This window comes from Scyliorhinus torazame, chromosome 9 (genome assembly GCF_047496885.1).
Source record: "Scyliorhinus torazame isolate Kashiwa2021f chromosome 9, sScyTor2.1, whole genome shotgun sequence".
In the NCBI taxonomy this organism is placed as follows: domain Eukaryota; kingdom Metazoa; phylum Chordata; class Chondrichthyes; order Carcharhiniformes; family Scyliorhinidae; genus Scyliorhinus; species Scyliorhinus torazame.
This window is the reverse complement of record NC_092715.1, coordinates 75,738,710-75,765,822: the sequence shown is the minus strand read 5'-3', so window position 1 is coordinate 75,765,822 and position 27,113 is coordinate 75,738,710. Positions and strand designations below refer to the sequence as shown.

Genomic DNA, 27,113 nt, shown 5'->3' with positions numbered 1-27,113 from the left:
TCCCCAGGTAACGAAAGTCTCTTGTTACCTTCCTCAACGGTAGGTCTTCTATTTCTCTACTCTGCTCCCCTGGATGCACCACAAACAGCTCACTCTTCCCCATGTTCAATTTATACCCTGAAAAATCCCCAAACTCCCCAAGTATCCGCATTATTTCTGGCATCCCCTCCGCCGGATCCGCCACATATAGTAGCAGATCATCCGCATATAAAAATACCCGGTGTTCTTCTCCTCCCCTAAGTATTCCCCTCCATCTCTTGGAACCTCTCAGCGCTATCGCCAGGGGCTCAATCGCCAGTGCAAACAGTAATGGGGACAGAGGACATCCCTGCCTTGTCCCTCTATGGAGCCGAAAATATGCCGATCCCCGTCCATTCGTGACCACCCTCGCCACTGGGGCCCTATACAACAGCTGCACCCATCTAACATACCCCTCTACAAAACCAAATCTCCTCAACACCTCCCACAGATAATCCCATTCCACTCTATCAAATGCTTTCTCGGCATCCATCGCCACTACTATCTCCGTTTCACCCTCTGGTGGGGCCATCATCATTACCCCTAACAGTCTCCGTATATTCGTGTTCAGCTGTCTCCCCTTCACAAACCCAGTTTGGTCCTCGTGAACCACCCCCGGGACACATTCCTCTATTCTCATTGCCATTACCTTGGCCAGGACCTTGGCATCCACATTTAGGAGGGAAATTGGTCTGTAGGACCCGCATTGTAGCGGATCCTTTTCCTTCTTTAAGAGAAGTGATATCGTTGCTTCAGACATAGTCGGGGGCAGTTGTCCCCTTTCCTTTGCCTCGTTAAAGGTCCTCGTCAGTACCGGGGCGAGCAAGTCCAAATACTTTCTGTAAAATTCAACTGGGAATCCGTCCGGTCCCGGGGCCTTTCCCGTCTGCATGTTCCTAATTCCTTTCACCACTTCTTCTACCGTGATCTGTGCTCCCAGTCCCACCCTTTCCTGCTCTTCCACCTTGGGAATTTCCAGCCGATCCAAAAAATCCATCATTCTCTCCCTCCCATCCGGGGGTTGAGCTTCATACAATTTTTTATAAAATGTCTTGAACACTTCATTCACTCTCTCCGCCCCCCGCTCCATCTCTCCTTCCTCATCCCTCACTCCCCCTATTTCCCTCGCTGCTCCCCTTTTCCTCAATTGGTGTGCCAGCAATCTGCTCGCCTTCTCCCCATATTCATACTGTACACCCTGCGCCTTCCTCCATTGTGCCTCTGCAGTGCCTGTAGTCAGCAAGTCAAATTCCACATGCAGCCTTTGCCTTTCCCTGTACAGTCCCTCCTCCGGTGCTTCCGCATATTGTCTGCCCACCCTCAAAAGTTCTTGCAGCAACCGCTCCCGTTCCTTACTCTCCTGCTTCCCTTTATGTGCCCTTATTGATATCAGCTCCCCCCTAACCACCGCCTTCAACGCCTCCCAGACCACTCCCACCTGAACCTCCCCATTGTCATTGAGTTCCAAGTACTTTTCAATACATCCCCTCACCCTTAGGCACACCCCCTCATCCGCCATTAGTCCCATGTCCATTCTCCAGGGTGGGCGCCCTCCTGTTTCCTCCCCTATCTCCAAGTCTACCCAATGTGGGGCATGATCCGAAATGGCTATAGCCGTATATTCCGTTCCCCTCACCTTCGGGATCAATGCCCTACCCAACACAAAAAAGTCTACGCGCGAATAGACTTTATGGACATAGGAGAAAAACGAGAACTCCTTACTCCTAGGTCTACTGAATCTCCACGGGTCCACACCTCCCATCTGCTCCATAAAATCCTTAAGCACCTTGGCTGCTGCCGGCCTCCTACCAGTCCTGGACTTCGACCTATCCAGCCTTGGTTCCAACACCGTGTTAAAGTCTCCCCCCATTATCAGCTTTCCCGTCTCTAGGTCCGGGATGCGTCCTAGCATTCGCCTCATAAAGTTGGCATCATCCCAGTTCGCGGCATACACGTTTACCAAAACCACCATCTCTCCCTGTAATTTGCCACTCACCATCACGTATCTGCCCCCGTTATCCACCACTATAGTCTTTGCCTCGAACATTACCCGCTTCCCCACTAATATAGCCACCCCCCTGTTTTTCGCATCCAGCCCCGAATGGAACACCTGCCCCACCCATCCTTTACGCAGCGTAACCTGGTCTATCAGTTTCAGGTGCGTTTCCTGTAACATAACCACATCTGCTTTAAGTTTCTTAAGGTGTGCGAGTACTCGTGCCCTCTTTATCGGCCCGTTGAGCCCTCTCACGTTCCACGTGATCAGCCGAGTTGGGGGGCTTCCCACCCCCCCCCTTGCCGGTTAGCCATCATCTTTTTCCAGCTTCTCACCCAGTTCCCACGCAGCTGTATCTCCCTCAGGCGGTGTCCCCCCCGCCCATCCTCTCCCGTACCCACTCCCTCCTTTCCCCAGCAGCAGCAACCCAGTAATTCCCCCCTCCCACCCCCCCACCCCCGCTAGACCCCCCGCTAGCGTAATTACTCCCCCCATGTTGCTCCCAGAAGTCAGCAAACTCTGGCTGACCTCGGCTTCCCCCCGTGACCACGGCTCGCACCGTGCGACGCCCCCTCCTTCCTGCTTCTCTATTCCCGCCATAATTATCATAGCGTGGGAACCAAGCCCGCGCCTCTCCTTCGGCCCCATCTCCTCTCCCTCCCCACCTCCCCCCATCACCACCTGTGGGAGAAAGAAAAGTTACCATACCGCAGGATTAGAACATAAAACCCCTCTTCGCCCCCCCCATTCGCCCCACCACTTTGTCCAAACGTTCTTTTTTTTTCATAATACACTCATTCCAGTTTTTCTTCGACAATAAAAGTCCACGCTTCATCCGCCGTCTCAAAGTAGTGGTGCCTCCCTTGATATGTGACCCACAGTCTTGCCGGTTGCAGCATTCTAAATTTTATCTTCCTTTTGTGAAGTACCGCCTTGGCCCGATTAAAGCTCGCCCTCCTTCTCGCCACCTCCGCACTCCAGTCTTGATAAACGCGGATCACCGCGTTCTCCCATTTACTGCACCGAGTTTTCTTCGCCCATCTAAGGACCATTTCTCTATCCTTAAAACGGAGGAATCTCACCACTATGGCTCTGGGAGTTTCTCCTGCTCTCGATCCTCGCACCATAACTCGGTATGCTCCCTCCACCTCCAACGGACCCGTCGGGGCCTCCGCTCCCATTAACGAATGCAGCATCGTGCTCACATATGCCCCGACGTCCGCCCCCTCCACACCTTCAGGAAGGCCAAGAATCCTCAGGTTGTTCCTCCTTGCGTTGTTTTCCAGTGCCTCCAACCTCTCCACACATCGTTTCTGGTGTGCCTCCTGTATCTCCGACTTCACCACCAGGCCCTGTATATCGTTCTCATTCTCGGCTGCTTTCGCCTTCACGACCCGAAGCTCCTGCTCCTGGGTCTTTTGTTCCTCCTTTAGCCCTTCGATCGCCTGTAGTATCGGGGCCAACAACTCTTTCTTCATTTCCTTTTTTATCTCCTCCACGCAGCATTTCAAGAACTCTTGTTGTTCAGGGCCCCATATGAAACTGCCACCTTCCGACGCCATCTTGGTTTTTGCTTGCCTTCCTTGCCGTTGTTCCAAAGGATCCGCTGCAATCCGGCCACTTTCCTCTCCTTTTTCCATCCGTGTCCAGGGGGAACACCCTCCTGGTTTACCGCACGGTGTTTTTAGCCGTTAAAATTGCCGTTGGGGCTCCTATCAAGAGCCCAAAAGTCCGTTTCACAGGGAGCTGCCGAAACGTGCGACTCAGCTGGTCATCGCCGCACCCGGAACGGTGTATTTGACATATAATTATTCACCCACAACTTCCTTACTTAATTCATAATAATAGTGCAATAATTTTTTTTTAATTTCTGAAGGCACTAAGGGGCCATTTTTCCAAATGTGATCTCAGTATATCGCAATGCTCATCAATTGCAGAGGTCATCACAGCTGAATGATCTGGTGTTCTCATTACACATTCATACTTGCAAATGGGGGTTACCAAAAAGCTAATTTTTTTTCCCTTTTCCAAGGGGGCATATAGGTTCATTTCAGCACCTCCAACTTGCTCCACATGAGGGAAACTTGCTTAATACAGCCTGGTTTAAACCTGGGGCCTTTGTCTACATATTTCAATGGCACATTGGTCTTAATTCAATGGAACACTGGGGAGCTATCTAGATCTTTAAATTCTCAATGTGAGTGTAGCTTGGTATTTAATCATATATTTTGCCAACATCTTGAACCAGATATTAAAATACCGTTAGGATATTTATCATCATTACAGTACTTCAATAGAAAACATGTACAACAGTTTGCATTTATATAGTACCTTCAACTTAGTAAAATAAAGTCATTCACAGGATCGTAGCAGATAAAATTTTACACTGAGCCACATAAGGACAAATCAAGTCAGCTGACCAAAACTTGGTCAAAGAGGTAGATATTAAGGAAGAGAGAGAGAGATTTAGGCGAAAAGGTTTGGTGTGGGAATTTGGGCTCAGGCAGCTGAAGACACAGCTGTAAACGGAGAAGTTAAAATCAGGGATGCACAAAAGACCAAAAGTGGAGGAATACAGAGATCATGGTGGATTGGAGGAAGTTACTGAGATAGGGATGGGCGAGGCTATGGAGGGATCTGAAAACAGATAACAATTTTAGAATTAATGGGTTTCAGGACCAGGAGCTAATGCAAATAAGTCAGTGTAGGAGCGATGGGTGAATAGGTAAATTGCTAGTTAAGATACAAGCTGCAGAATTTTGGATGAGTTTAAATTAATGGAAGGTGACACACGGCAAACTGGCCAGGGTGTCTTTGGAATAGTACAGACACTCAATAATTCTTTCATGAAGCAGAAAATAAAAATACTAGCCTGGTTCACTTTATAGTAATGCATTTTGTAGCATTCCAATTCAGGAACTTGACAACATGATCAATGTAAAGAGGCGAAAGATGATTTCAAGATTGCTTAGAAATTTGTAAACATTTATCCACGACAATTTATCTGATAATTAAACAGTCCATGCCAGCCAATCCAGAAACTGCATACATCAAGCTTGGTCTGGTAAACAGCATCACCATTCATTTAAAAAAAATTAAAAAATTTCCTTGCTCAAAACAGCTGAGGGAAAGCATTGCTTTTTAAGAAGATTCTAAAGCGTGTCTTTTTGAGAGTGGAATTTGGAAACACTCGTGAGACAATCATCTGGGGGGAATTTGAGGAGAAATCCACAGAAGTTCGATTGGGTGACATCTACCACTTGGTTGCAGAGTGGGATGCGTGTGACCACAGCCCGTTGGTTTGCAAGGACTGTATTTATTGCAAACCTTAGAGCACAAGATATATTTTGTAACCTGTGCTACCCTTTAAATCTGTGTACATTTGCGACAATAAGTGGGAGTGAAGGAGCATTGTATTATAAATAAACTTTCCATGTTTAATAAATGTCATTTTGTTATTAAAAGCTAATTGGCAGTCAAAAAATAAATAAATAAATTTTAAAAAACATTTTAGAGTACCCAATTCATTTTTCCAATTAGCGTGGCCAAACCACCTACCCTGCACTTTATGGGTTGTGGGGGCGAAACCCACACAAACACGGGGAGAATGTGTAAACTCCACACGGACAATAACCCAGAGCCGGACATCACCATTAATTTTTTAAAAAATTAATTTAAAGTACCCAATTATTTTGTTTCCAATTAAGGGGCAATTCAGCGTGGCCAATCCACCTAACCTGCACATCTTTGGGTTGTGGGGGTGAAGCCCACGCAGACATGGGGAAAATGTGCAAACTCCACAGTGACCCAGGGCCGGGATTCAAACCCAGGTCCTCAGCGCCGCAGTACCAGTGCTAACCACTGCACCGCTTGCCTCCCTGGAACACCAGCATTCATTTTTTTTTGTTTGTATTTTTAAAATATAAATTTAGAGTACCCAATTCATTTTTTCCAATTAAGGGGGAATTTAGCGTGGCCAATCCACCTAGCCTGCACATCTTTGGGTTTGTGGGGGTGAAACCCACGCAGGCACGGGGAGAATGTGCAAACTCCACACAGACAGTGACCCAGGGCCGGGATTCGAACCTGGGACCTCGGCGCCGTGGGGCAGCAGGGCTAACCCACTGCGCCACCGTGCTACCCCGGAACATCACCAACTGGCAAATGCCAGTTAATGACTATTTGAAACCAGAGACAGCCCAATCACCTCCAATGCATTTTAAGAGTACCACCATCTCAGATTTCCCCATCAACATCGTGGGGTCACAACGGACAAAAAAAAAAAATCAACTGCAGCTGCTGTATCAATGCTGTAAAAGAGCAGGGCAGAAGCTGGCTATTCTGAGGTGAGTGAGTGAGTTCCTGAAAGCCTCTCCCACCACCTTTCATAAGGAGGCACACAGTTGGGAGAGACATCACCTGAGCGAGACAGTCCAAGTGAGTATATTTGGAAATTTGGAACAAAGGGGGAATTGGGAGTAGAGGGGTAAAGATGCTCTTCTGCTTTTTTCTTTCTCACTTTTTCACCCTTCAGAAAGTGGCACATGGTGAATATTTCAGTTGCTGTGAAGGAACAAACAGACAACTGTGAGTGCACAAGAAACTGGTAAGTTTATTGGCCGATAAGTGTTCAGTGTCAGGGCCAACGTGTGAAAAATCTGCGTCTGGAATAAGAGAAAGTTAGTGTCTAATATAGTACGGTGATACAAGTAGCCCAAGATAGAGAAGAGTTAACGTAAGACAAGCACCCTAGGGTTTAAAACTTTATAGTTATTTAATAAAATATAAAAAAGCACCATAAATAAGTTAATTAATTAATTCAGTAATATTTAAAACATATCAAGGACAGGTGATGTGTCGGGGCTGCAGCATGTGGAAACTCCTGGATAACATTGTGATCCAGGGCAAACGAGTCTGCAGTAAGTGTTTGTGGCTTGAGGAGCTTTGGTTCAGAGTTATTGAGCTGGAGGCTGAGCTGCAGACACTGCGACACATCAGGGAGGGAGAAAGTTACATGGACGCTTTGTTTCAGGACACTGTCTGTCACACTCTTTAGGATGGGTCTTCTGGTTTGGAATGTGGTCCGGGGGGGGGGGGGGCGGAGCTGCCTGGTCATGGCAAACTCGATGGGCCAAATGGCCTCCATCTGCACTGCAGAGATCCGATGAGAAACTTATTTTTTCTTCTATTCATACATCTAGCATTGTATACTTACCACAACACAGAAAAATGTTTTAAAAGAGTTTCTAACAAAATTTAGCAACCAAACTATTCAGTTGAGTGAAGCATGGGTTTTCACAAATGTGCTAAGTTATCAGTTATGGGTATAGCAGGCCGATATAGTCAAGTCAGGTTTTCCCTTAAATTGCATGATGCCCAACTAATCAGTGGGATTAAAACATATGAGTAAAGTATTTATTTGAGATTAGCAACTCACCATGCCCTGTAGTATTTTTAATGCTTCATATTTTCCCTCAAGTTGCTTTTGAGTTACTTCAAGCTCACATCGTAGAAATTCTGCTTCCTGCACAATATTCAACTCAGAAATTAATCACAGCATTACATTTCTTGGAATAAGCAATCAAAATTGCACGAGAAATCATTACCAAAGACTGAATTGTTGCTTCATTAACACTTCTTAGAATGATCCATATGAATCAGTGAAATTTTCTTTTACTCTTTAATGGGACATGTGTGTCACTGGCTAGTCCAGTGTTTTTATTGCCCATGCCTAATTGCGCTTGAGAAGGTGGTGGTGAGCCACCTTCTTGAACCGCTGCAGTCCATGTGGTTCAGGTACACCCACCGTGCTGCTAGGCAGGGATTTCCAGGATTTTGATCCAGGGATAATGAAGGAACAACAATATATTTCCATGTAAGGATGGTGTGAGGCTTACAGGGGAACTTTGAAGGTGGTGGTGTTCCCACGCATCTGCTGTCCTTGTCCCAAGTGGTAGAGATCACAGGTTTGGGAGGTGCTGTTGAAGAACCCTTGATGAATTCCTGGACTGTATCTTGGAGATTGTACACATTGCTGTCATTGGGCATTAGTGGTGGAGGGAGTGAATATTGAAGGCGGTGGATGGGATGCCAATCAAGTGGGCTACTTTGTCCTGGATGGTGTCAAACTTCTTGAGTGTTGATGGAGCTGCACTCATCCAGGCAAGTGGAGAGTATTCCATCACACTCCTGACTTGTGCCTTGGACAGGCTTTGTGGACTGATGAGGTGAATTATTCTCTGCAGAATTCAAAGCCTCTGACCTGCTAACGTAGCCACAGTATGTATATGGCTAGCCCAGTTCAGTTTTTGGTCAATGGTTACCCCCAGAATCTTGATCGTGGGGAATTTGGTGATAGTAATGCCACGGAATATCATGGGGAGATGGTTGGATTCTATCTTGTTGGAGATGGTCATTGTCTGGACGTTATGTGACATAAATGCTATTTGTCGCTTATCAGCCGATGCCTTAACTCTTATCCATACGGGCACAGTCTGCTTCAGAATCTGAAGAGTCTCGGAATGGTGCTCCACATTGTGCAGTCATCAACAGAAATCCCACTTCTGACCTTATAATGGAGTAAAGATCATTGATAAAGCATCTGAACATGCTTGGGCATGGTTGGGCCTAGGACACTACCCTGAGGAACACCTGCAGTAATGTCCTGGTACTGAGTTGATTGACAACTACAACCATCTTTCTTTGAGCTAGTTGTGACTCCAACCAGTGGAGAGTTTACCCCCTGATTCCCATTGACTCCAATTTTTCTACGGTTCCTTGATGCTACACTTGGTCAAAGGCTACCTTGATGTCAACGGCAATTACTCTTACCTCAGTCTGGCCTTCAGAACTTTTTGCCCATATTTGGACGAAAGCTGTAATGAAGCCAGGAACTGAGAGGCCCTGGCGAAACCCAAACTAAGCATCAGCAAGCAGGCAATCGTTAAATAATAATTAACCAGTTTCATCATTTGGCTAAGGGCACAGATAGTTCTGGAGCACAGTAGAATCATAGAATTTACAGTGCAGAAGGAGGCCATTTGGTCCATCAGGTCTGCACCGGCCCTTGGAAAGAGCACCCTACCTAAGCCCACACCTCCACCCTATCACCGTAACCCAGTAACCCCACCCAAACTTTTGTTTGGACACTAAGGGCAATTTAGCATGGCCAATCCACCTAACCTGCACATCTTCGGACTGTGGGAGGAAACCGGAGCACCCGGAGGAAACCCACGCAGACATGGGGAAAACATGCAGAGTCCGCACAGACAGTGACCCGATCCGGGAAACGAACCTGGGACCCTGGAGCTGTGAAGCAACTGTGCTAACCACTGTGCTACCATGCTGTACTATTGATAGAATGTTGTCCAGGCCCATAGCTTTTGCAGTAACCAGTGCCTCCCGCCATTTCTTGATATCAGGTGGAGTGAATCGAATTGGCAGAACATAGAACATGCAGTGCAGAAGGAGGCCATTCAAGGCCTGTATCTATGATGCTGGGGGCCTCTGAAGGAGGTAGAGGTTGATCATCCACTTGGCATTTCTGGCTGAAGATTATTGTGAATGCTTCAGCCTTATATTTTGCACTGATGTGCTTCACCATCATTGAGGATGGGGATATTTATGGAGTCTCCTCCTCCAGTGAGTTGTTTAATTGTCCTCCACTGGGGCAGCGCGGTGGCACAGTGGTTAGCACTGTTGCCTCACGACGCCGAGGTCCCAGGCTCGATCCCGGCTCTGGGTCACTGTCCGTGTGGAGTTTGCACATTCATCCCGTGTTTGCGTGGGTTTCGCTCCCACAACCCAAAGATGTGCAGGGTAGGTGAATTGATCACGCTAAGTTGCCCCTTAATTGGAAAAAATTAATTGGGTACTCTAAATTTTTTAAAAATAAATAAATAATTGTCCTCCACTATAACCACTGGGGAAAGTTTTATGCACCAATATTCACATTACAATAGAATATGTATTATATGGGATATATACTCATTACTTTTGTGCAATAACCTCCATCAATTTAGCATGGTCAATCCACCTTCCCTGTATATCTTTGAGTTGTGGGGGTAGGACCCACAAAGACATGGGGAGAATGTGCAAACTCCACACGGACAGTGACCCGGGGCCAGGATTGAACCCAGGTCCTCGGCGCCGTGAAGCAGCAATGCGAACCATTGCACCATCGGGCCACTGGTGGTTAAACTTCTAAAAGTCCAATTTTTGTAAACATTAATTTCCCTTACAGTCTTAATTGCATTTTATAAGTTTAACTTTATGCTTAGTTTGTTACTTACAAGTACCCAAATGTTCTTTTAAATAAATGACTTATTTATTCAAAACACAACCATTCTCAACCGAAAAGAATTACCTCCAGAACTTCCTGAAGCCTGCGTTTTAGCTCTTCATTTGACATTTCAACTTGTGAACCTGCAGGGACAACATGTTTCGCATTGCATTATTTAAAGTTAAAAAAAAACACTCAATTTGAGCCAAATATGCAATATAGTTCTAGTCAATTTATATTGCATAATATCATCCAACTGATAATTTGGCATTTATAGAGTCATAGAGGTCTACAGCACAGAAAAGGCCCTACAGCCATCATGTCTGCGCTGATCAAAAACAACCACCCAACTAACTATTCTAACCCCATTTTCCAGCATTTGGCCCATGACTTTGTATGCCCTGGGATCGCATGTGTACATCTAAATACTTCTTAAATGTTATGAGGGTCTCTGCCTCCACCACCCTTTCAGGCAGCAAGTTTCAGACTTGCACCAACTTCTGGGTGAAAAAATTTTCCTCACAACCCCTCTGAACCTCCTGACCCTTACCTTAAATCCATGCACCCGGTCATTGATCCCTCCACCAAGGAGAAAAGTTTCTTCCTGTCTACTCTATCTATGCCTCTCATAATTTTAGACATCTCAATCATGTCCCCCCTCAGTCTCCTCTGTTCCAAGGAAAACAACCCCAGTCTATCCAATCTCTCTTCATAGCTAAAATTCTGAAGCCCAGGCAACATCCTGGTAAATCTCCTCTGCACCTTTTCCAGTGCTATCACATCCCTCCTATAGTCTGGATTCCAGAACTTCACACAATACTCCAGCTGTGGCATAACCAACATTTTATACAGTTCCAACATAACCTCTCTGCTCTTAAACAATATGTCTTAGCTAATAAACACCACTTTATCTACCTGCCCTGCTACCTTAAGGGACCGGTGTACTTGCACACCCAGGTCCCCCTGATCCTTGGTGCTTCCCAGGGTCCTGTCGTGCACTATGAATTCCCTTACCTTGTTTGACCTTTTGTATTTCTTTAATTTCTTTTTCTAGATATACACATTTGCTGCTGCATTTCCTACATTAAAACAAGATGACCTACAGTTTGAAACTTCCACTGATGATGAAAGGTGCAATATAAATGCAAAGTTATTGATTATTTTATCATTTGTCAGGTGATTTTCAAATCCGTCAATAAAAGGAAGAGTTGGTTTTGATTGGTCTTTTGCAGTTCTACTGTAATGTACAATTTTCATGAAATGTTCATAAATTAATTTATATTGTAAGGTAATTAATGGAACTCCAATCTTCAAAACAAATTCAGTCAAGACATTGTACACATTATGCATACCTAATTTGCACCTAACAATCCAAAGCGTTCCACAGAAGCATGATAAAACAAATATGAAACAGTCATGTAAGGAGACATTGGATCAAAGAGGTAGGTGTTAAGGAGCATCTTAAAGGAGGAAAGCACGACAGAGTGGTGTCAGGATATTCCAGAGTTTAGGGCGACGGAATGGAAGGCATGGGTATCAAAGTTGGGCCGATTATGATTACAGATGTTTAAAAGGCCAGAATCCGAGGAGCAAGATTTGAGAGTTGTGGGGTTGGAGGGGATTAAAGAGATCGGGAGGGCTGAGGCAATGGATGAACTTGAAAACAGGATTAGAATTTTAAAATCAAGACTTTGCTTGACCGGGAGCCAATGTATGGCAGTGAGTACAGTGGTGATAGGTGAATGGGACTTGGGCAGCACGGTAACACAGTGGTTAGCACAGTTCCTTCACAGCTCCAGGGTCCCAGGTTCGATTCCCAGCTTGGGTCACTGTCTGTGCGGAGTCTGCACGTTCTCCCAGTGTCTGCGTGGGTTTCCTCCGGGTGCTCCGGTTTCCTCCCACAGTCCAAAGATGTGCAGGTTAGGTGGATTGGCCATGATAAATTGTCCTTAGTGTCCAAAAAGGTTAAGTGAGGTTTCTGGGTTACGGGGATAGGATGGAGGCGTGGCCTTAAGAAGGGTGCTCATTCCAAGGGCTGGTGCAGACTCGATGGGCCGAATGGCCTCCTTCTGCTCTCTAAAATGCTATGATTCTATGGTAGAAGTTAAGACATGGGTAGAGTTTTTGATTACCTCAAGTAAGGTTAGAATATGGGAGACCAGCCAGATGTGCTTTGGAATAGTCAAGTCTAAAGCTAACAAAGGCATCAAGGAGGGGCTTCAGAAGCAGATGTGCTGAGACAGGGGCAAAGTTGGGCAATGTTACAGAGGTGAAAATAGGCAGTCTTAGTGATACCGCGAATATGAGATCAAAAGCCCATCTCAGGGTCAAATATGACACCCAGGTTGCAAACAGGCCGACTTCATCTTAATCAATTGTTAGGAAGAGGGGTGAATTCTGTGGCTAAGAAATAGAGTTTGAAGCTGGGACCAAAAACAACGGCTTGAGTCTTCCCAACATTTATGTGGAGGAAATTACAGCTCATCCAGTATTAGATGTCAGATCAGTAGCCTGATAATTTAACAGCAGGGAGGGAGTCAAAAGGGGTGGTGGTGAAGTAGAACTAGATGTCAAGAGACAACACGTAGATGTGAAATAGGAGGGGGCCGGGGCTAAGTTGGTTCAGCGACTAACGTGAGCTTCAAAATAACACCAACACTGCTGGATTCAAACCCATTCCAGATGAGGAAGACCTGGGGCCTGACTCCTTGCCCTGCCCACAATAAAAATCCCAGCAATGTTTCTGCAACCCTTAAATAATCTAGGATACTAGCTGAAGGAGGAGGAGGGGCGTGGCCAAGGGTCCTTGTTGGGGGGGGGGGTCAATGCCACTGTGAAATGACCTGGGATGTTGTACAGTACTCTTAAATATTAGATAAATATAAGTTGTTGTATCTTATTGCGAGTACTGTTTCCTTTATTTGACAACGTACTAATGTCCCACCTTTCTACACTGTTCACTGGAGCAGAAGATGGAAAAGAGCAAAAAACATTCCCCTTTTGTTTTCAGCCTGTTGTAAATGGTTTAAACACTAGGGGAACCATCATAAAACCCAAGTACCAGAAGGGAAGACAAAAAGAGCATATTTCTAAATCAAACATTAAATACGGTTGTGAAATAATTTACTGGGAAGGTCCTGGATATGTGAGATGAAGAAGAATCATGTTGGGCTGTTTGAGGAATAAGGTCATTAGGCCCAAGAGTCCAGGCCTTTAAAAAAAATCACTCCCTCTTTTGGTCTTCTAACTATATCCTTCAATCCCATCCCACTCCCCAAGCCCAATTAGCTCTCAAACCCATTAAGACTTTCTGCTTCAGTCGGGTCCCGTGATAACTCATCTCACGAATATTAGTCTTTGGATGAAAAGGTTCTGCTCAATTTCCATCTTGCCCTGAAATTTTCACTGAGTGCTATATTGAACAATTTACTTGGGCAATCATTAATCACCTTTACAGCAGATACATGAGAGCACCACCACCTGGAAGTTCCCCTCCAAGTCACTCACCATCCTAACTTGGAATTACATCGCCATTCGGAATATATCACCGTTCCTTCACTGTCGCTGGAAATCTTGTAATTCTGTCCTTAATAGCACTGTGGGAACGATAGCACAGTGGCACAGTGGTTAGCACTGCTGTCTCAGGGTGCTGATGACACCGGTTGGGTCCCGGCCCCGGGTCACTGTCTTTGTGGGTTTCCACATTCTCCCCATGTCTGTGTGGGTCTCACCCCTACAACGCAAAGATGTGGGCAGCACGGTAGCATTGTGGATAGCACAATTGCTTCACAGCTCCAGGGTCCCAGGTTCGATTCCGGCTTGGGTCACTGTCTGTGCAGAGTCTGCACATCCTCCCCGTGTGTGCGTGGGTTTCCTCCGGGTGCTCCGGTTTCCTCCCACAGTCCAAAGATGTGCAGGTTAGGTGGATTGGCCATGATAAATTGCCCTTAGTTTCATCAATTACCCTTAGTGTTGGGTGGGGTTACTGGGTTATGGGGATAGGGTAGAGGTGTTGACCTTGGGTAGGGTGCTCTTTCCAAGAGCCGGTGCAGACTCGATGGGCCGAATGGCCTCCTTCTGCACTGTAAATGATCTATGATGTGCAGGATAGGTGAATTGGCCACGCTAAATTGAGCCTTAATTGGAAAAAAAAAAGATTTGGGTAGTCTTAAAATTATTCCAAAATATTTTTTTATAATATTAATAGCACTGTGGGTGTACCTACACCTCAGGGATTGCAGCAATTCAAGAAGGCAGCTCACCACCACCTTCTCAAAGGCAATTAGGGATGGCCTAGCGAGCGACACCCACATCTCATAAATGAATTTTTAAAAACATTTTTTTAAAATCAAACTTTGATTTGTACTCTGTCCATTTGTTCATTAAAATTGCATTCATTACGATAGGAAAGCACTGCACTGTTTCAAGAATTTGTCCACCTTTATCCCTGGATTGTACATGTTTTAAAATAATTAATTTACGAGATGTGGGCGTCATTGGTTAGGCCCGCATTTATTGCCCATCCCTAATTGCTCTTCAGAAGGTGGTGATGAGCTGCTTTCTTGAACCGCTGCAGACCCTGAGGTGTAGTTACACCCACAATGCTGTTAGGGAGAGATTGCCAGGATTTTGACCCAGCGACGGTGAAGGAACGACGACATATTTCCAAGTCAGGTTGGTGAGTGACTTGGAGGGGAACCTCCAGGTGTTGGGGTTCCCAGGTATCTGCTGCTCTGGTTCTTCTAGATGGTAGTGGTCGTGGATTTGGAAGGTGCTGCCTAAGGAGCCTTGGAGAGTTCCTGCAGTGCAAAATTGTACACGTGCCACTGTTTGTCAGTGGTGGAGGGTTTGAATGTTTGTGGAAGGGGAAGCAATTAATCGGGTTGCTTTGTCCTGGATAGTGTTGAGCGTCTTGAGTGTTGTTGGAGTTGCACTCATCCAGGCAAGTGAAGTGTATTCCATTACACTCCTGACTTGTGCCTTGTAGATGGTAGACAGGCTTTTTGGGGTCAGGGGGCGAGTTACTCGCCGGAGGATTCCTAACCTTCGACCTGCTCTGGTACATGTGTATTTAAATGTACTTTTCACCCCTTTGTACCTGACAGCCCATCCCTTAGAATCAGTAGATTTTATTCTAATTTTCAGAACAAGGGACATCATTATATAAATGTTTGAGATGTCAAACGATTGCATTTAGGTGAAGGAGCACAAATAACTGCCAAGCCAGAGTTTTCAGCCAAGCTAAAAATGAGTGAGATTTAAAAACATTATGATCACTATCTAAAGTGCATATATTACAGGTATTTCAAACTTTTGAGCCAAACATTGAAATTTCATAATTTATCAAAAGTTATTCACAATGCAAGCAGACATAATCCTAAAAGAAAGTGAAATTTACCACTACTCCGCGACCACCTGCTACTACCTGTCCCATCGGACGTTGTTCGTTTATGAAATGAATCGTAGAGGTTGCCGTATTTTGTCCAATGGGAAAGCTTAATCCCATTCTTTTCGTCCACTTTCACACCCCTACGAGAAATGGAGTCAACATCTGATCCTTGTCTTAATTTTGGGGTCTCATTAACTGAACCTCCTTTCTGTTCATAAATTCCACCAGGTTTCCTGCAGAGGCCATCACCCAAGTCTCCGTTTGACATGTCATCCTCCTCTTGCACTTTCACCTCTGTTCCGTTTCTTTCAGACATTAGGAGTTGCACAGGTCCAGCTGCCCAATTACCTGCAGAAACAAAAAAATTGGCAGATGGAGAAAACAAACATATTTAAAAATAAAGCAATTTGAAAAAGGTAAGTTACTTGGTATTCTGTTAAACTGACAATCTGCTTTTGAAATAAATTAACTCAAATACTAATTTTAACATCTGAAGTACATTCTAATTCAGTCATCGCAAGTACTTGAACTTTTTAAAATGCAAATGGAAGAGAGATTTAATCTGCTCCCGATATTTCACTTGCAGCTCTTTCATTTAATTTTAGATATTTCCTTTATCATCAGCACTTATATAATCTTTATCATCTTTATTGTCACAAGTAGTCTCACATTAACACTGCAATGAAGTTACTGTGAAAATTCCCTAGTCACCACACTCTGGCGCCTGGTTGGGTACACAGGGAGAATTCAGAATGTCCAATTCACCTAACAAACACGTCTTTCGGGACTTGTGGGAGGAAACCAGAGCGCCCGGAGGAAACTACGTAGACACGGGGAGAACATGCAGACTTTGCACAGACAGTCACTCAAGTGGGAATTAAACCTGGGACCCTGGCGCTGTGAAACAACAGTGCTAATCACTATGCTACCGTGCCGGCCACCAGCAAGGTAAATCCATAACTTTTTCTTACTCTCACTTTTTGTAGTGTACATTGTAGCCATCTGAGATGGCCACCTGCAAAGGACCATGGGAATTATGGCCAACCCAGGACTCAGACAGATACAGAGCTTCTATGTATTTGAAACGCAGGTAGCTAGACCTGATCAAAACCCCTGCTCGTTTGCATTTTAATGGCCCATTCCCCAGAACAATAGAACTCCAATCAAGAAACCGGTACAGCCACAGACTGATTGGCGCCACTCCCTTTACTCAGAGAGCCCAACTGCCAAGGTCAATGACCGCTAAGGACCCGCCCAGCCACCAAGGCACCCGCCCCTTTATTGGCCGAAATCGAAGGCAGTGATCAGAGCCCTGTCGAACTATTGGGTCCAAGATCAAAGACCGCCCCAAAGAGCGCAAAATCGCAGGGGGATAAAAGAGAGCACAGCCATGTGTTCTGTCCATTTTGGATCCTGCCTGTGCCAACCCAATTGCAGCAGGAACAGCCAGCTAAGTTCAAGACCAACGATCGCTACCTGATGGATGAGTCCAGCAGAGACAGAGCCACTTTCTTCGAACCAGCCAAGTGAAATCCAGATCAAGGCCTTATCCATTTGCACAGTGCCGGTCGCCCTGAAGTTAAGTATAGGTTATTGTAGCTGATAGGTGTAGTTTAACTCGTAATAGATATTGTGTTTATATGTCGAAGTAACCCTTGTGTATGTAAATAAACCATCTTTTGAACTAACTAACTGGTTGTCTGGTCATTTGATCGATATAAGGGAAGGCTTGTGGTTCACCGAGATAAATAGAAATACCCACAGTATTGGCGACGCTGTTGGGATATAACATCATATCATAAAGAGCAACAACATTAACCCACAAGGAACAATGACCTAACCTACATAACACGTAGAGGAGGACTAGGTGTTAAATATTCCAGGACACAAGGTGTTCAGGAAAGATAGAAAAGGAGAAAAGGGAAGAGGGGTGACGGTATTCATTTTGTAGAGTATTGCAATTCTGGAGTAAGGCTCCCAGTGGGCTGAAGGACAGAATGTATTTGTCTAAAGTTAAGGAACAAAATAGATGCAATTAGATTGTTCGGTGTAGTCTATCATCCATGAAATACCAAGCAGAGGAAACAATTTGCAAAGAAATTACAGAGGTGAAGTAGTATAGAGCAGTTATAATGCGGACTTTAAGTATCCGAATGCTGGGATTGTGGTCGTGTAAAGGGCAGAGAGGGACAAGAGTTCCGAGAGTGTGTTCTGGAAATTGTTCCAGTCCAACGAGAAAGGAAGCACTGCTGGATATGATTCTTGGGAATGAAACGGATCAAGTGTCAGTAGCAGAACATTCAGGGGACAGTGACCATTGTATCATAAAGTTTTGGGTGGACAAAGATCAATCCAGAATAAAACTAATTAACTGGGGGAAGTGAACTTCAATGAGGTATTGACAGATCTGGCTACCTTCAAAGACGAGTGCATTCAGGTACAATCGAGGTATCTTCCCTGGAATGGGAAAGGTACTGAAAACAAATCCAGAGCTTCTTGGATGGCAATAAAAATAGAAATTAAGATAATGAAGAAAAAGTGTGCTGATGACAGATGTTAGGCAAAGTTATGGCTCATTGAATAAAATGGGCAATTAAAACAAAGATTTGAAATTGGCTGAGTGATAGGAAACAACTGGTGAGTGGTTAATGGACGTTTTGTGGGCTGAAGGAAGGTTTGCAGTGGAGTTCCCCAGGTTTCAAAGTTGCACCTGTGCTTTTCCTGATATATATTAATGACACAAACCCCGAACAGGCGCTGGAATGTGGCGACTAGGGACTTTTCACAGTAACTTCATTTGAAGCTTACTTGTGACAATAAACAATTTTCATTTCATTTAATTTACGGACATAATTTCAAAACTTGCAGATGATATGAAACTTGGAAGTATTATAAATTGTGACGAGATAGTGTTGAACTTCAAAAGGGCATAGACAAATTGGTGGAATGAGTGGACACCGCGGTGACAGATGATGTTCAATGCAGAGAAATATGAAATGATTCATTCTGACAGGAAGAACATGGAGAGAACATCTAAAATGAAGAGTACATTTTTAAAGTGAGAGCAGGAGCAAGGGATCTGGGTGTATATGTGCATAAAGCATTGAAGATAGCAGGTCAGGTTGAGAGATAGCTAATAAAACATACAGCATCCTAGGCTTTATTAACAAGGGCATAGAGTACAAAAGCAAGGAATTTATGTTGGACTTATTGGACTTGCATAAGACAAATTCAATCACAGCTGGAATACTGCATCCAGTTCTGGGCCCCACACTTTTGGAAGGATGTGAAAGCATTGCAGAAAAGATTCCCGAGAATGGTTTCAGGGATTGTCAAGCCGTTCTGCCTATCTCACAAATGAGTAATGTGTTTTGAATTTCAGTGCCAGAGTGATGCTAGGTATGTCGGCCATATATGCCAAAGACTGGTGGTTGCATCAAACAGCATGTCCCAGCTGCTGTTCACAATGGGCAAGGTACAGACTGTACCCAAACAGCTCGTGTTTGCAAAAGTCAAAGTCCAAAACTAGATGTGATTCTGCTGGATGAGCTAGAGATTCCCCAGTGGAGGAAGCAAAGAGGCAGGAGTTGGAGGAGCCCCTGGGCTGAGGGAGGTGCTGGATAGTATCAGGGGTATGAAGTCGGGGAACAGGTACCCGGTGGAATTTTTTCAGGAATTTGCGAAGGACAGGCACCACACCTGTTGGGGGCGTTTAATGAAGGGGGAACTGCCGGAGACAATGGCACAGGAGTCACGCTAATCCCAAAAAATGGGAAGGTGCTGGTGGAATGTGGGTCGCATAGGCCCATATCACTATTGAACACGGATGTGAAAGTATTGGCTAAGTTGTTGGTGGGGTGGCTGGAGGATTGTGTCCTGGGGGTGGTTGCAGAAGATCAAACAGGCTTTGTGAAGGGCAGGCAGCTGTTGAATGTAGTAATGAATCCGTCGGGAGCTCTGGTTCCGGAGTTGGTGGTGTCCATGGACTCGGAGAAGGCATTTGATCGGGTGGAGTGGCGGTACTTGTTTAAGGTTTTGGGAAGGTTTGGGTTTGGGCCGGTATTTGTGGCCGGTTGTTGTATGTGGTACCAAGGACGAGCGTGAGGACGAATAATATGAGCTTGTGAAGCTTTGACTTACACAGGGGTACGAGGCAGGGGTGCCCGCTATCGCCGTTGCAGTGTGCGCTGGCCATAGAGCCATTGCCGATGGCTCTTATAGGGTCAGCAGAGTGGCAGGGGATTATGAGGGGGCAGAGGGAGCATCGGGTGTCACTCTATTGCGATGACCTGTTACTGTATGTTACGGATCCGCTGGAGTGTATGGAAGGATTATGGGCCTGCTGGGGAGGTTTAGAGGGTTCTCTGGGTACAAACTGAATGGAGGGAAAAGTGAGGTATTCCCAGTGAATGAGCTGGCACAGCAGGCTAATTTAGATGGGATGCCAATTACGGTAGTGAGGGATAGGTTTAGGTATTTGGGGATTCAGATTGCGAGGGAATGGACGGGGCTCCATAAGTGGAACTTAACGAAGCTGGTGGAGGGGTGGGTTCTCAGGAGGTGGGATACACTGCAGTTGACTTTGGCAAGAAGGGTCCAAGTGGTGAAAATGAATTTTATGCCGAGGTTGTTTGTTTATTTTTCAGGCTCTCCCGATCTTTATACCAAAGGCCTTTTTTCTGAAAATCGGACTTTGTATGGGTGGGGAAGGTGCCGAAAAGGGGTGGAGTGGGTTAGGATGGAGGAGGAATCTTGTAAGGGGTCCTGTTTGAGGGCTTTTGTGATGGCAGCGTTGCCAATGGCTCCGAGTAGATATTCAGGTAGCCCGGTGATGCAGTCCACGGTGAAGATATGGAATCAGTTGAGGAGGCATTTTAGGGAGGAAGGGATGTCGGTGTTAACACCGCTGTGCGAGAATCATGGGTTTGATCTGGGTGGGATGGGCAGTGTATACAGGAGGTAGAGGGAAGTGGGGCTGGTCAAGGTGAGGGATCTGTATTTGGAGGAAGGGTTCGCCAGTTTGGAGGCGCTAAGGTAGAGGGTAGAGCTGCCGAGGTGGAGTGAGTGCAGGTATCTGCAGGTTAGGGACTTTGCACGAAAGGTCTGGAGGGGGTTCCCTAGGTTTCTGGGATACACCCTGCTGGAGTGACTGATGCCTCCAGATGTGGAAGGGGAGGGAAGAATTGGGAATATATACAAGTGGCTGAGGGAGCAGGGAGGCGAGCGGGTGGTCAGATCAAGCGGGAAGATCAAGGAGAAATGGGAAGGGCAGTTGGGAGGGAAGGTCAATTGGGGAGTATGGAGTGAGGCACTGCGTAGTGTAAACGGGACCTCCTCCTGTGCAAGGATGAATCTGATACAGTTTAAGGTGGTGCACAGGGTGCATATGACTCGGGGGTGGATGAGCGGGTTCTTCCAGGGGGTAGCAGAGGAGTGTGAGAGGTGTGGGTGGGGTCCAGAGAATCATGCGCACATGTTTTGGGGTTGCGAAGTTGGGAAGATTCTGGGCGCGAGTGTTCGCGGTCTTAGCGATGATAGTGGAGGAGGAAGTGGACCCGGATCCTTTGCTGGTGATATTTGGGGTTTCGGAGAAGCTCATGGAGAGGAGGAAAACCCATGTTGTGGCCTTCACCTCTCTGATTGCAAGGCAGCAAATTCTGCTGGAGTGGCGGTGAATATCGCCACCAGGGTTAGCAGCATGGCTGGGTGACCTGTACGACTTCCTGCGGTTGGAGAAGATAAAGTATGAGTTAAGGGGCTCTGCAGAGGGGTTTGAGAAAAGGTGGGGAATGCTTGTGACCGTGTTTGAGGAGCTGTTCATTGCGGGGTGGGGGGTGAATGCTTGGCAGTTATTTGTCAGTCACCATAAACTGTATCTTCCATGGCAACGCCTCTACCAGAGTCCACTTGCCAATAAATCATCATTCTCTTCTCACGGTTTAAATTGTTGTTTTCCCCTTATACTGGTATTCTTCCAAAGTGCCCATAATGATACATTGAACCACACCGGAAGAGCTCTGTAACTGTCCCTTCGGCATTCAACTGGCCATTACTGTTATTCCAATTTTATCTTCTGCTGACATAGGTGTTTTCATCTAGACACTACCCGTCTTTAATCTTTCTGTTGTATTGATGCTGGTGTCAATATCTGAAATTTACTTAAATCTAGCAATGATCGAGTCATCTTATTTTTTTGTGTCACTGTGAAATGTCTCATTCATTCCACGTCGGCTGAAGTGACTGTAAAACTGTGTGAAGATAGCAGACAACTAATCCAACAGGGTCTCCTTCTCCAAGGACCAAACAGCAGTTGAAACCAATTGTCTGTCCATTTGTGACATTTTAGCACAATCCAGTAATGTAAACACTAATACCGATCCTCATCTTGGTTTGCATCAATCTTCTTTTCAATTGCTGAAATCCATGATATATTAATCCATGGAATGACCATCTTTTTTTCTGAAATCTATCAAATTCTAACCATGCCTAATTAGTATTTAACAGATATCTCTTTTGTCGTTTTCAGACGTGAACTATAATAGAAGGTTCAAACCTCCTTCAATATTCAATGGATGGGAATCCATCTCACAGAATACTTTATTTCTGATTTTACTTCTATATATACAATGTTAAGGGAATATCGTGTTTTCTCTATGGGGGGCATATAATCCATGTCTACATATCCAATTCATTCTACCACTGTCATATTGTTCCGACAGATTATCAAAGCGTCATCATACCCCAACAATTTACACTTGCTTTCTCCCATTTTTGAAATGGTCAGTAGGATTTTAATTTACCAACTAAAATGTTCTATTAGTTTTCAATCCCCACCTTTGGGCAACCATCTCTGCTACGATTTTCCATTTCAATAACCAGATGGTGAAGAATAGAACTGGAATCAATGTTTTACATACTTTTTCCTTAAGAGTTACACATTAAAAGCATGCACCACCCAACTCAACAACCACAGTTTCCGCCTGCTTCTATTTAAGGGGGAACTAGTGAATCCCCAATTAATGCCTACCACCCACATACAATGAAATACAATTAATACCATTACTTCTTTCTTGAGTTCCATGGGACTTCAGATACTTCATCTAAGTGGTTATTCATCATGGAAAAGTCTTGACAATAAATGACAAGCTATTTCTCTTGTGGAGAGGCCTATAGGACACACAATCATTGTGCCCAACCCTTTCCTTACATGGAATCCAGTGAGTGGAGGAATTTGACTGCAAGCAGCTTAGACACCTTCTTCCGGCATTTTTACCTGATTTGAATAGGCATTTTCACCCTCTGCTAAGGTAAAACATTTTGCATTCATTGTGGCAGTCATGAAATCCATTTTATAAATTATTTAGGTTAACGAGGGCAGGTTAATCAAGTTTCACTGCATCCCAATTTTTACTTTGCTTCCATTTTCAAAGTAGAGATATTGAAAGACGCCAGGCTTCATCACTGCACTGTCCAACCGTTTTAGTTTATGCCCTTGTTCCTGAAGGGCATTCCAACAGGTAGGAGTCACCTTCTAGTACCGCAGCCAAGAGGTCATTCTTATTGAAATTGACAGCAAGAACTGACAGGCTCTCTCACTTTGTAGCATGTCAAAACCAAATCTGAACTCCCAGGCTTACCCAGTAAGCATGAATCAACTATCAGGCATTATGTTGCCAGAGCACAGCGACAGGCAAATCAACATAATTAAACATTGAAACTACTGCCAATATGGAAAATCATTCTAACGTATTTGATAGCTAACATTTGCATCAGCAATGTGCTTATTCAGCCCACAGACCCCTTACATTTTAAATATTCCCTTTTGATCTACCATGTCCGTGCACACAGGAATCAAGACCAAGCATATACATAGAAGAAACATACAAGGTTATGAAGGGAATAGATAGGATAGATGCGGGCAGGTTGTTTCCACTGGCGGGTGAAAGGAGAACTAGGGGGGGGCATAGCCTCAAAATAAGGGGAAGTAGATTTAGGACTGAGTTTAGGAGGAACTTCTTCACCCAAAGGGTTGTGAATCTATGGAATTCCTTGCCCAGTGAAGCAGTAGAGGCTCCTTCATTAAATGTTTTTAAGATAAAGATAGATAGTTTTTTGAAGAATAAAGGGATTAAGGGTTATGGTGTTCAGGCCGGAAAGTGGAGCTGAGTCCACAAAAGATCAGCCATGATCTCATTGAATGGTGGAGTAGGCTCGAGGGGCCAGATGGCCTACTCCTGCTCCTAGTTCCTATGTTCTTAAGCACAGCATTCAGGAAAAGCAGGGTGATGGAGCAGGGGAGAGAATTGGACTGAGGAGGGGGAGCAGGGGGAGTAGGGCAACCAAGACAAGTTCCACCCAGGCCCCAGCTTTCAGATTAATGGAAGGAGGACAATAAAGGTTCAGTGTTTCACGATGCTTAAATTTGTGAATTTCCAATACAAGGAGTTGAACAAGTCCATTCCAGGACCAAAACTGGGGTGGGGGGTGGGGCTACATTTCACAGTGGGGGTTTTGGTCTTGGGAGGGTTGCGGGATGTGGGAAGGTGCTCTGCTGTTTTTATTGAGCATCAACTCCACCCTTTACAGGGTGGATGTTTTCCGATTCATGAGCCACCCATTTTCCTGTGATTATTTGTCAAGGTTGCCATTTATGGGGACTTCCGGGTGCGGCGATGACCAGCTAAGTCGCACGTTTCGGCAGCTCCCAGTGGAACGGACTTTTGGGCTCTTAATAGGAGCCCCATCGGCAATTTTAACAGCAAATAACACTGTGCGGTAATCCAGAAGGGAATCTCCCCTGGACACGGATGGAAAAAAGAGAGGAAAGTAGCCGGATTGCGGTGGATCCTCAAGAGCAGCGGCCAGGAAGGCAGGCACAAAGCAAGATGGTGTCGGAAGGAGGCAGTTTAATATGGGGCCCTGACCAACAAGAGTTCCTGCGGCGTTGCGTAGATGAACTCAAAAAGGAGATGAAGAAGGAGCTGTTGGCCCCGATATTACAAGCGATTGAGGGGCTAAAGGAGGAGCAAAAGACCCAGGAACAGGAGCTTCGGGTCGTGAAGGCAAAGACTGATGAGAATGAGGACGACATACAGGGCCTGGTGGTGAAAACGGAGATCCACGAGGCACAACACAAAAGATGTGTGGAAAGGCTGGAGGTGCTGGAGAACAATGCGAGGAGGAAGAACTTAAGGATTCTTGGTCTTCCCGAAGGTGCAGAAGGGGCGGACGTCGGGGCATATGTGAGCACGATGCTGCATTCGTTAATGGGATCGGAGGCCCCGACGGGTCCGCTGGAGGTGGAGGGAGCCTATCGGGTTATGGCGCGAAGACCGAGGGCTGGAGAAATTCCTCGAGCAATAGTTGTGAGATTTCTCCGATACAAGGACAGAGAGATGGTCCTCAGATGGGCCAAGAAAACTCGGAACAGTAGGTGGGAGAATGCGGTGATCCGCGTGTATCAAGATTGGAGTGCGGAGGTGGCGAGAAGGAGGGCAAGCTTTAATCGGGCCAAGGCGGTGTTGCATAAAAGGAAGGTCAAATTCAGAATGTTGCAACCGGCAAGACTGTGGGTCACACATCTAGGGAAACACCACTATTTCGAAACGGCAGACGGGGCGTGGACATTTATTGTCGAGGAGAAGCTGGAGTGAGCGGGCCAGAAAAAGAACGTTTGGGACAAAGTGGGGGGGTGAATTTGTGGGATGAAGGGGGGGAAAGGGGGAAGAGAGGACTTCCCAGGTTGTTAAACCTGCGACCCTGTAACTTCTCTCTCTTCCCCATGTCGTGGGGGAGGGGGTGAGGGAGGAAGAGGAGCTGTGGGTGCCAGCCATTGGGGGCGGGGCCAAAAGGGGAAGCGCGGGCTTTGTTCCCGCGCTATGGTAATCATGGCGGGAACAAGGAAGCAGGAAGGAGGGGGCCTCGCACAGTGTGAGCCGAGGTCACGGGGGGAAGCCGAGGTCGGCCAGAGTTTGCTGACTTCTGGGAGCAACATGGGGGGTGCAATTACGCTAGCTTGGGATCTAGCGGGGGGGGGGGGTTTAACTGGGTTGCTGCTGCTGGGGAGAAGGGGGAGCTGGTATGGGAAGGGGGGTCAGGGCGGGGGGGCGCCGCCTGGGGGGGATACAGCTACGTGGGAACCGGGTGAGGAGCTGGATTGAAAAAGAAAATGGCTAGTCGTCAAGGTGGGGGGGTAAAGAGCCCCCCAACCCGGTTGATCACGTGGAATGTGAGAGGGCTGAACGGGCCGATTAAGAGGGCACAGGTACTCGCATACCTAAAGAAACTTAAGGCAGATGTGGTTATGCTTCAGGAGACGCATCTGAAGCTGACAGACCAGGTTAGACTTCGCAAAGGATGGGTGGGGCAGGTGTTTCAATCGGGGCTAGATGAAAAAAACAGGGGGGTGGCCATACTAGTGGGGAAGCGGGTAATGTTTGAGGCAAAGACTATAGTGGCGGATAGTGGGGGCAGATACGTGATGGTGAGTGGCAAACTGCAAGGGGAGGCGGTGGTATTAGTGAACGTGTATGCCCCGAACTGGGATGGTGCCAATTTTATGAGGCGTATGTTAGGACGAATCCCGGACCTAGAAGTGGGGAAGTTGGTAATGGGTGGAGACTTTAATACGGTGCTGGACCCAGGGCTGGACAGATTGAGGTCCAGGACCGGAAGGAGGCCAGCTGCAGCTAGGGTGCTTAAGGATTTTATGGTGCAGATGGGAGGAGTAGATCCCTGGAGATTTAGTAGACCTAGGAGTAAGGAGTTTTCGTTTTTCTCCTATGTACATAAAATATTTTCACGAATAGATTTTTTTGTTTTGGGAAGGGCACTGATCCCAAAGGTGACGGGGACGGAGTACACGGCTATAGCCATCTCGGATCATGTTCCACACTGGGTGGACCTGGAGATAGGGGAAGAAAAACAACAGCTTCCACCCTGGAGAATGGACATGGGATTATTGGCAGATGAGGGGGGGTGTTTAAGGGTGAGGGGGTGTATTGAAAGGTACTTGGAACTTAATGATAATGGGGAGGTACAGGTGGGAGTGGTCTGGGAGGCACTGAAGGCAGTGGTTAGAGGGGAGCTGATATCTATTAGGGCACATAAAGGAAAGCAGGAGGGTAGGGAAAGGGAGCGGTTGTTGAAAGAACTTCTGAGGGTGGACAGACAATACGCGGAGGCACCGGAGGAGGGACTATACAGGGAAAGGCAAAGGCTACATGTAGAATTTGACTTGTTGACTACGTGTAAGGCAGAGGCACAATGGAGGAAGGCACAGGGTGTACAGTACGAATATGGGGAGAAGGCGAGTAGGTTGTTGGCCCACCAACTGAGGAAAAGGGGAGCAGCGAGGGAGATAGGGGGGGTGAGAGATGAGGAGGGAGAGATGGAGCGGGGAGCGGAGAGAGTGAATGGAGTGTTCAAGG

At 46.1% G+C, this 27,113-nt stretch overlaps 1 protein-coding gene across 5 annotated transcripts in view; it reads right to left on the bottom strand.

Moving 5' to 3' along the window:
* The window catches only part of ccdc125 (coiled-coil domain containing 125), a 118,562-nt gene that overhangs the window by 68,491 nt on the left and 22,958 nt on the right, over nucleotides 1-27,113 (bottom strand). For 4 of the 5 annotated variants that reach the window (XM_072516173.1, XM_072516176.1, XM_072516172.1 and 1 more), the window contains 4 exons: nucleotides 17,161-17,257; nucleotides 15,694-16,032; nucleotides 10,380-10,438; nucleotides 7,452-7,538 (listed from right to left, as the gene is read on the bottom strand). In XM_072516173.1, coding sequence (XP_072372274.1) covers nucleotides 7,452-7,538; nucleotides 10,380-10,438; nucleotides 15,694-16,000 — 453 coding nt within the window. In that variant the 5' untranslated portion in view covers nucleotides 16,001-16,032; nucleotides 17,161-17,257. The remainder of the gene's footprint in view (nucleotides 1-7,451; nucleotides 7,539-10,379; nucleotides 10,439-15,693; nucleotides 16,033-17,160; nucleotides 17,258-27,113) is intronic. The other variant, XM_072516174.1, reaches the window with a different exon arrangement.